We start from the raw sequence: 10472 nt of genomic DNA, 5'->3' as shown, positions 1-10472 counted from the left end.
TTTTAATGCACACTTTAATATTGCTCTAGATTGTTCTAATAGTCTCTCTCTCTCTTTTTTCTTTATTTTTTAAATTTATTTCTTGCTTCAGAGTGGATAGGCAGGGATTGCTTTCCAGCTGAATCAGAACTGGTGTTTGTTCCTCTATCCATAAGCAATGTATAAAACCTCATTAGCCTAAAGCATCTGTTCCAAAGGCATCCTGATGGAAAAGTAACATGTTCCAAAGTGCTTGAATCTCTTTAGTTCTGCTTTGAGTGGTTCTCATATTCCTCTTTTTAGTGTAGGCTCTGAAAATAGCATTGAGTGATTTGGGTCTGGCTGTGGGTGAAAGGATCACAACTATTCAAGCCAATGACCCCAGACACCCCTCAAGTATCATCTTCAAAGCAATGTAGTCAGATAGAAGGAAAAGCATCAACACTCCCCATATGCCTCAATGTTCTCTTCTCCATCCCTTCAGAAACCAGCTTCTAGCAGTGGGCTAAAAAATCCTATGGTAGTTACTTTTGTCTTCAGAGTACAGCATGTTTGGTTGGCCTACTCAATACTGCACTTAATTATTCCTTTTTTCCAGGAGTGTCATGCTCTAAGTTTTCCTGTGACATTTTCCCCTCTGCCCTGTTGTGAACATGACTTCAGTGGAATTTTCTAAGAGTTTAATGCATACAGAGAAGACAGTGGGAAAAGGAGCTGAGGTGGTATTAGTCTAAATTATTTATTTCAAAACTATAGTGAGAAAGAGCTTCAAAAAGCCCTGAAAGTGCTCTGAGAGACAGCAGTTGGGAGCCAGGGGCTATTACCTTTATATTCCAGCAGAATCTCTTTGCTTCTATGTCAGTTTCAAAGTAAAAATGAATTGAAGGCAGGGAGAAAGAACATCAATTCTGAGCACATTTCTCAGGCAAAATTCTTCTGCAACTAGAAAGTTCATATAAGCAAGGACTTCTAGGCATGACAGTAAGAAACCTTTAATTCTTGTACAGCAAATTCAAAGTATATTGGTGAGAAAGGATGGGGTTGTGTGCTGAAGCAACATGTGACAACACAAATAGCTCCATTTCCACACTCCTCAATGAGCCTGATATGCTCCAGGCGATGTCACTGTCAAGGCTGAGCATCACACATCATTTACTCTTTATATAAGCAGGGTTCTTGCTAATTTCTTTTTTGCAATGTGGCTGTGCCAGTTAATATATTGCCTTCTCTGTTAGAACTCTGAGAACACTTAGCAAAACATATATATATATATATATATATATATACTATATAGTTATTTTAAAATACATTTAGAATGGGAGAATGTGTATCTGCTTTAAAATTCTGCATTCTTGTACATCTGCACTTATCAGCAATAAAAGACAAGTGACATCCCAATGCTGAGAATACCAAATTTGTCTCTGCTGGGTGTTTTAGTAAGCTTAAGTCTTAATCATCCTGTTTCTAGATGATCCAGCTGTTTCAGGTGGTTTTCAGGTGAGCACAGCTACTCTCTGTTCCAACACTTACTCCATACAGACAAAAAGTCTGTGGGCTAAACCACAGGTTCCATCTGTCTGAAAGCCCACATTCCCAGGAATATGAACAAAACTAGTTGGCCTCTCTCTGGCTGTTTTGAAAAATTTTTAAAGGATAAAGCATTTTTTTTAAAAGGCTCTCTTCACTGCTTAGAGGCACGTGAGGGCTTCTTCATTGTGCTCAGCAAACACAGCCAGAAGTTCGCTTTAGTGCAAGGGGCTGATTCCCAGATTTACCTCCTCCAGTCTGAATTTCAGATCTGCACAGTGCTTCCCTTTTATAGCAGTCAAGAAAAAAGTCTGTAACTTTATACCAGAGTAAAGGGAAAACAAAACAAAAATCATTAATACATCCATCTTACATCCCATTTATTTAATACCAGAGCAGTAAATACAAATAGGAGTTCTGGAATTTGGCAATGCTACAGCAAGGTAAAGCTACAGCTGTCTGTTAGTAGTTCTGGAATCCTGTGTGGGCTGGGAAGCTGAAGGGTGTACATGAGAAATCTGCACATTCAGTCTCATAAATATTGACCTTAAAATACACTTAAAATACAATGCTCTTGATATGGCAGAGCAGCATCTGCAGAAAAACAAAGCAGCTCTGTGCCTGTACTATGTTCCAGTATTTGTAGCCTTATAACAAGTGAAATAAACAGTATCTTTTGCTTTAAAAAAATGTGATCTTTGGTCAACACAATAAAATGTGCTTTAGTACTATTTTATAACCTTACTGCTAAGATTATACATAACCTTTTTATGTTGTCTTATGGGTGAACACTCAAAAACTGAAAGTAAAAAAAAAAATGACCTGAAACTTTCTAGTTTCAATGAAGGTAAAATTTCAGAGCAGAGGTAGGCTTCAGCTCAGCATCCTACAAAGATTGAATCCCAGCTGTCCCCTAGAGTGGGTAGGGGGCAGCAATTCATCTTCAGATCACTTCCCTTTCAGAATTTCTGTATGAGCACAGCACTTGCAAACACGCTGGGCTAAGCCCTTATTTAGCTGTCTAGAGTAAGAGCTCTGAATGTCAACTGTTAAATATGACAACATATTTAAACCCATCTGATGTTTAATATCCACATCTGAAAAGTGTAGCTAGCAGCACTCAGTGCTCTCACTGTGGCATTTCCATACCACAGCGATGAGTAGCTGTAAGGACATTGGTTATTAGGAAAAACACTCTCTGTGAGCACAGGTCTTACCAGCAGGCTGACCTTTAGATCCAGGCAGACATCCTAAAGAACTTGTGCTCTTTACCAGTCCATGTGCCTTCCAAGCTTCTGCTGCCATCTGAGATTGAGCAGTCACACCCATATTGCTGCTAATGAAGCTTTTGTTAAAGCTTAAAAAAGCTGCTCTGTGGAAGGGATCAACCCAAGCCTTATGCTGGCCCTTGCTGTAAAATTATTTCACTCAACAATAACCTTGCCAAACCAGTGCTCACTGATTAACATTTCACTAACATTTCAGCTCCCACACTCCTCAACCCTCTCTACTTTCACTCATCACTCCTGGAATAAAAAAAAAGAGATACATAAAGCACTATTGTCTCCTGTTTCAGTATCCGCTTCCCTACTTCTGGTGCCTCTACAAGGCAGCTTTGCAGGTAAATACCTTTTGTAGACTTGGTGTCTGAGCATTTAATTCATATGAATTTCAGCAAGTGTAAGGCACACAATGACCTGAGTTAAATACAAATACATTACCACATGAAGCTGCAGTACTTTTGCTTTTCTTTAGTGCAAATGTTCTTGCACACACACACGAAAAAACAGAATTATGAAGTAAGATTTTGATCAGCAATGCTGAGTTTACTGGATATTATGTGGGTGGCACTTTAGGGGCATGGTTTAGTGGTAGACTTGGTAGTGTTTGCTTAATGACTGTATTTGATGACTTAAGGGTACTTTCCATTAGAAGTGAGTCTGTGAAATGACTGTTTATACCTCAGTTGCACCTAGAAGCTCTATCCAAGACCATGTTGGTGTTGAATAAATACAGACTAAACCTCTCCCCTGAAGCAGCTTACAGTTTAAATGGCACTGCCTTATACAGTAAATCTGCAGAAGAGCTGAAATACAAGGTCAGGTCTTCTAGGTGTAGACCATACTATCTCTCACCTTTGGTTTCTACTGTCTTACTCCTCCACATATTGACCTTGGGAGGAAATTCAGTGAATCCCAAGAGCTCAGCTCCATTATTTCAGCTTGTTCCAATGTCAAGACTAACCATCTCTTACACAGATTTCCTTCTCTTCCCAAACATATTGTTGATTAACTTGGCCATTGACTTGGAACCGCTCGGTCGCCTCTTTTCTTTCACTTTGAAATTGGCAGTGATGCTCCTCAGCACCTTGGTGAACATTGCCACAACTTCCTGATAATGCTCTGCTGCAGACAGTTCACAGAATTGGCACTTGTTATCTATTGCCAGCTTCTGTCCTTCATCCCAGCCAACCTCCCTCATGTGGCATAGATCCTGTTTATTGCCAACCAAAAATATTGATGACTCGACCATTCTGAAATGAAAAAGGTTCCAGTTAGAGAAAAGATATGTACAATGCTGTCATGTGCTGTGCTAAATTCAGTGTGTATGAAAAGTATGTATGTTCAGGGTAACAGGCACTGCAAAAAAACCAAAATGAACTAACCAGCCCCGTCACCTTGCCATGAAGAATTCTAGTTTTCCATTTGTGAAAGGATTTTCCAGACAAGTTATTCTCTACCAGTTGATTTTAATTTTTGTATTCTCTACTCAAATAATTGGTGTATTTTTTGAATCCACTGCTTGTTTCATGCTCTGTGCTGCTGAGTATATTGTCAGCGCCTGGACTTCATGAAGAAGCAACCTGATCATTATCTCCACTTGCAGGTGACAGAACAGAGTCCGAGAGATACCTCAGTGTCAGTGGCATAACTCAAAAGGAAACACAGGAAATCTAATTCCAAGCTTTTGCTAAAATTATTCCTTTCAGAAATTAACCTTAATTAAGAAAGATCACCAGTAAAACAGACAAAAAATGGGGGTTTTAATCCACTTCTGATACAGGTAAAGGATTTCATTCTTTTATTTAGAAAGTACCTCAGCTGTCTGATGCAGAAATACACACCCCCATCCACACTCACACCTGCACTTCTGATGATTCCTTTTTTTTTAAAGTACTTTCTTTCTTTCCATATGGTCACCCATGTGTACAAATAATGTTGGGGTCACCACCAAGGGCAGTTTAGGAGATATTTGTGGTATTACTTTCCTTTATTGTGGGAAATGCTTTTTTCAGCCCCTGTATTTGTGTATCTCCATTGATAATTGAGTGAGAGAGTAAAAGCACAGACTGACTATGCCAGGCTTTTTCACCCATGTAAATCACAGCAGAAATGTTTATGGCCATAATTTAAATACTAGTTTTGTAAGAAATAAGAACAAAAATCCCGATGTACTTGGGTTTGGATACAGTAAAATACACTGTAATTTACCACACATTTTACCCTCGGGTACATTGTTGGCATTGAGTTACATCACTTCGATGTTGCTGGATTTTAATTGCTGCAAGCTCACAAAAGGGTTTTCAGCTTTTCTCTACATTTGCTGAGGGGGGAAAAAAATAAATAATGCCACTTACTTTTTACAAACTCCTATGTGAGACTCTCGGATCCTGTAGAGCAGCGCTTTTGCAAAGGCAAATGATGCTCTGTCGCTGATGTCGTAAACAATGATAAAGCCATCAGCCCAGTGGAGCTCATCTGTCAGGGAGAACTTCCCCTGCTGGGGCTGAAAGAGGTTCAAAAGTACACGGAAAAAGAATGTTACTCTTGTCACTCCAGAGCCTTTTGTCTGTCGCTGTGAATGGGAGAACGCAGTAACTTTCAGTGCAGAAAATATTTAATAGGTTTAGGTGCTGCCATCAGGCTAGTGCTGCTCCAAGAGCCTTAAAAAATAACCAGCTTCAAAAATGGCACTTTGGATCACTCACAAGTTCATTGTGAAACATTTGCACTAGATTTAAGCAGTCAAATTACACAAACTGTACAGCCATTGCTTATGCTCAATATTCTGCAGGGTTACATGAGAGTGAAACATGCAGGAGCCATCAGCATTTGTGTGTTTTGTGGTTACAGCTCTGATTTGCTTGTTCCTAATGTTCTAACTACAGTAAGCGTAATGATTTTCTTCATTTGTTTTCTTTCCTCTTGGAATTGTTCATGTTTCAAACACTAATTACCCATATGTTAAACTTCTGAAGAGCTAGGGAAAAAAATGTTCTTTCAATCTGCAGTTGAGTTTAATAAAATAGTGACTAAAGTCACTTGAGTGATAATAGGGTTATATTAATCCTTGACTCTCTTCACACCAAGAAACTGCCACACTTCTGATTTCCAGAAAGCAACAGCTTTAAACTGTCCCATTAAGCAAAGGAGTGTCATTTCAAAACTATTTAAAATTAGCTTTTCCCTGCACATGACTTGGCAGCAGCTAGAAGGACCATAGGACCTAAAATAGATAAAAAAACTGGAAGCTGATCAGAGAAAAAAAAAAAAATTACTTTGCTAAACAGCTAAAGTTAGGCCTTTTTCCTAGGGGGAAAAAATAAGTATAGACAGTTCAGAGAGTGCTAGCACAAATATGTGCTGCACAGTATCTAAGTCTCTCTAATCCTGTCAATTAAGTAAATTAATACAAAACTTTATTTCAGAATGATTTACTGTGGTTAGATTTTAATTGTCAATGTGCATTATGGCTTTCCTTGGAAAAGGAAATTGTTCTGTGGATGCAAGCCTTACTTCCAGGCCTGTGTACTCTGACCATTTCTGCAGCCATTTAATAAACTGTTTGCTTTATAAGCTAAATTTCATTCCTTCAGGGTATTTGAGAAAACTCCATGTAATCCAATAACTTATCTCTGTATTTATCTATGTAAAATAAAAGTGATAAGTTATTTCTCTTACTATTATTCCAAAATCCTAATGTATTTGCAGAAAATGTCAGCAAGGAAGGGTTTCTTTGATGAAATGGGAAAGAACTCAGTAATTCCAAGCCCCAGCAACTACAAAATTTCAGTCTTTAAAAAAAACCAGCAGGCACAAATTCCAACAACCAAAAGTTTGTAACCCCTTGCCCCTTTTTACCATATACACAGGTAATGAAGAACAGCTTTTCTTTGCCCTCCTCCTGCTAAATTCTTACCTGTGAACAAGGATCATAAATTTCCAGGTGTATCTGCCTCCCATCCAGGCACAAGTGCTTAGTGTAGATGCATTCTAACAGATAGATATTATCCAAAGAAAATCAGTGTTACTGACTGGGGATGACAGCGAAAAGAAAAGGCAACAGTAAAATTTGATAATACTGAGGATTCCATGAATACTGGTTATTTGATTGGTTTCTCAAGACATTTAGAATCTTTTTGTCACTGATCTGGTTTCTTTGCAGGTAAGGAAGGCTGTTTGGGAAGACTTTTTTTTTTTTTTTTTTTTTTGTGGTTTTGGTTTTGTTGGCTGGTTGTCTGCCTTTTTTTCTGAGCACATACTGGCAACAAACTTATTGAATTTTTCACCAATCAACCCCTTAGGCAGACCAACACCATTTCACTGTGGTGCTCCCATTGAAGTCTTGGTGGGTGAATACTTTCAGACCCTGCTTTTCCTCTCCCAAAATGGAGGGGAATTCACAATCCTCACAATCAGCTAAATGCTGATCATCATTCAGCTTGACACCAGGGCTCAGGATTATAAGATGTGCAGCTCTGATGCTGCACAAAAGTCGTTATTTAGCAATAATATTTATTTACCATGGCTTCTGGTTCTTTAAGAGTTCTCATACCAGGCAGCATTAGACCAAGAGTATTTACAGGACTGTGTCCTTAGGATCTAGTCCAAAAATATTTCTGCAGTGTCTCAGATTTAGGACTCTCAACCAGCACTGGCAACACTGGGAACTCTACTGCAGACACACCATCACTACTATTTAAAGCAGCAGGATGTTCTGAGCAAGTGGAACCAGTTTGTGGTTGCCAACAGGCTTTCTACACAATAATTTGTCATTTTCTGAACTACAGGGACAAGAATTGGTGTTGACACTACAAAAAACACACTTAAAACTGTGTAATGATGGATAGCTCTGTGATCTCTGGAACTCAGCATCTTCAGCATTCTTCCTGCTCATCTTAAGAATTCATCTGATGAAAAACTATCAGTCCCAAGTATCTCGGGGTATAAAATCTACAGCCCCTTGCTTGTTAATTTAATTAAATAAACTTTCAATTATTATTTTGACTCACTAATAGTGGCATGAACTTTATTTTACCCCCTCCTCCCCACCCCCCATTACCACTCTCCTCATCTCTACAAACAGTGCTAAACTTATCTTCCAACAAATATTTGTTAAAAAATGAAAATGTTCTGGGGGTTTGACACGCCTTTTACATGTCTTGCAGTACTGGAGGCTGAGAACAGAACCTGGTTTTGGTTGCAGGTGGCTTGGAACACACATAGATCACAGAGAGCACATAATTTACAAGTGGTAGCTTAGAGCAGCCAGCAGGGATACAAACTGCTCAATCTGTGTTTGTATAATAACAAGTAATGGTAGAGCACACATGTACAAGTGTAGCTCTTCCTTCAGAATAAGTTCATTTGGATATATTCAATGCATTTCAGCTATTTCTTTTTTCTTTGTTATTTACAGATCACTAGAGCTGGGGGAGGGGGGGTGGGGAGAAAGTGTGGAGAGAGTCTTTTAGCAGGCAGAGTGGGGTAGAGGGCAATCTCTGCGCCTCGTTAAGTTTTGAGACTTCTGCACATCAGCTGGCATGGCAGCACACTTTTAAAGTTATTTGTGTATAAGCTGAATGGTATATCCACTCGGGATGTAAAAGTCCTAGTCCTACTTTGCCACTTTCCAAGTTCAAACACTTAGAAATGTTTGAATACAAGGCATATTCTCTGTGCCACTGAAGTGACATTTAATTCTGTGTACAGCCAGGCTTTCCTCAAAGCCACCAAAGCAGCGTCTCCCTGCCTCGCGTTATGCTTTGATTGACCACCCATGCCAATAAACCATCTGTCTGCCCTCTCCCCTGGAGCCGAGGAGGGATATTCGCTAGAACAGGTGATGTTTTGGGGGTTTTTTGTCTATACCTTTGCTCTCTCTGATCGAGCTGACCATACCCCACCCTCTCCCTACTCGCAGCCTGTTCCTCTTCCCGTCCCCAGGCTCTTTGAGAGCAGCGATCCCTCCCCGACCCCCGGCTCGCCCTTTCCCCCTTCCCCAGCGCTCACACCCCACCAGAACCTCCCGATGGGGGAGGGGAAACTCCCATCATCCCGGAAAGTTCTGCCACACCGCGGCTTTACCCAAATCCCCCATCAAATCAGTGCTTGAGACGCCTGAGGGGAAAAAAACCTGCATTACTCCATCCCTGCATCCCTGCATCCCTGCCCGCGGAGCCGCTCACCGGCGCTGGACGCGTACTCGCCGATGAAGCGCCGCGTCAGGAACCGCACGGCCAGCGCTGCGGGAGGGAAGCAGAGCCAACATCAGCGGGTCTGTGCCTCCCCATCCACCAAACCGAGCCCTCCCCTGCCCCTCTGCCCTGCCCTTACCCGACTTGCCGGCTCCGCTGCCGCCCAGCACGGCCACCTTCACCTCGCTCATGCCGCCGCCGCGCCGCCCCCGCCGCCCGCCGGCCTTTAAAGCGCCCGGGGCGATGCCGCATCCTTCATCCCGCATCCCGCATCCCCAATCCCGCCTCCTCCCGGCTCCCCGCCCGCCGCAGCCGAGGGAGGTGCAGCTCCCCGCGGTGGGGCTCGGCCTCTTCAGCTCCTGAGAGGTTCCCGCCTCCTCATCCTTCCTCTTCCTCTTCATCCTCCTCCTCCCCCCGAGTGCCCCTCGGTGGTCCCCCGCCGCGCGAACTTTCTGCAGGTCGCCTCCCTCCTCCTCTCAGTGCGCTCAGGAGATTGGGGGGAAAGGATAACAATAAAAAATAAAAGAAAAAAAAAAGGGGGGAGGGAGAGAGATAAACCCAAAAAACATCATACAAAAAACACAAAAAACAAACATAAAAAAAACAAAACCCAAAAAAATCATACAAAAAACCCAAAAAACAAACATAAAAACCCCAAAACCCAAAAAACAAACATAAAAAAACGCCCAAAAAACCCCAAAAAAACCCCCAAAAACCTAAAAACCAAAAAAACCCAAAAAAAAGAAAAAAAACCAAAAAAAACCAAAAAACCCCATCCAAACAGATGAAAAACAACAAAAAAAATTTAAAAACCCCAAAACCCAACAAAACAAAACAAACAACAACAACAACAAAAAAAACTAAAAACCAAAAAAAAACCCAAAAAACCCCATCCAAACAGATGATAAACAACAAAAAAAAAATTAAAAACCCCAAAGCCCAACAAAACAAAACAAAACAAACAACAACAACAAAAAAAAACCTAAAAACCAAAAAAAACCCAAAACCCCCCAAACGAAACAGATGAAAAACAACAAAAAAATTTTAAAAACCCCAAAACGCAAAAAAACCAAAACAAAAACCTCCAAAAAACCTAAAAACAAAAAAAAACCCGCCCAAAACCCCCCCAAAAACCCCAAACCAAACAGATTAAAAACAACAAAAAATTAAAAAAACCCCAAAACCCAAAAAAAGACAAAACAAAAAACCCAAAAAACCTAAAAACCAAACAAAAAAAAAAAAACGCCCAAAACCCCCCAAAAAACCCCAAACCAAACAGATGAAAAACAACAACAAAAAAATTTAAAATCCCGAAAAACCTGAAAAAACAAGCAAAAAAAAAAAAACCCAACCAAAAAAGCCCAACAAAAACCACAAACAAAAAAACAAACAAACAAAATTCCAAAACCCAACCTCTGTGTGTGTGTGTGTGTGTTTGGTTTTGCTCTAAGTTTTTTTTTGCAGGCTTATCATCATTTTCTACCAGGAA

At 40.5% G+C, this 10472-nt stretch overlaps 1 protein-coding gene across 2 annotated transcripts; it reads right to left on the bottom strand.

The window, feature by feature from the left end:
• Window positions 1-1865: 1865 nt before the first annotated feature.
• RERGL (RERG like) lies at window positions 1866-9437 on the bottom strand. 2 transcript variants are annotated; one of them, XM_002196547.6, is made up of 5 exons: window positions 9123-9436; window positions 8975-9031; window positions 6706-6779; window positions 5144-5292; window positions 1866-4039 (listed from the first exon to the last, which is right to left on the bottom strand). In XM_002196547.6, the coding sequence occupies exons 1-5, from the start codon at window positions 9382-9384 to the stop codon at window positions 3757-3759; spliced, it is 825 nt and encodes a 274-aa protein (XP_002196583.5). In that variant the 5' UTR covers window positions 9385-9436; the 3' UTR covers window positions 1866-3756. The 2 variants fall into 2 exon arrangements, with proteins under 2 accessions (XP_002196583.5, XP_041569626.2); XM_041713692.2 differs by lacking the exon at window positions 8975-9031 and having other exon boundaries at window positions 3344-4039; window positions 9123-9437.
• Between the last annotated feature and the right edge of the window lie 1035 nt (window positions 9438-10472).

The sequence above is a fragment of the Taeniopygia guttata genome, chromosome 1A, assembly GCF_048771995.1.
Source record: "Taeniopygia guttata chromosome 1A, bTaeGut7.mat, whole genome shotgun sequence".
Lineage (NCBI taxonomy): Eukaryota > Metazoa > Chordata > Aves > Passeriformes > Estrildidae > Taeniopygia > Taeniopygia guttata.
Note: the sequence above shows the minus strand (reverse complement) of the source record. Positions and strands in the feature narration are given on the sequence as shown.

What these genes read in the sequence shown, in the direction of transcription:
- RERGL (XM_002196547.6), bottom strand. Translation starts at nt 9,384, where the DNA reads ATGAAGAGGAAGAGGAAGGATGAGGAGGCGGGAACCTCTCAGGAGCTG. An exon ending in TTTATGATCCTTGTTCACAG is followed by an intron (nt 5,293 to 6,705) that starts GTAAGAATTTAG and finishes AACCTCTTTCAG; the next exon opens with CCCCAGCAGGGGAAGTTCTC. An exon ending in CACATAGGAGTTTGTAAAAA is followed by an intron (nt 4,040 to 5,143) that starts GTAAGTGGCATT and finishes TTTTCATTTCAG; the next exon opens with AATGGTCGAGTCATCAATAT.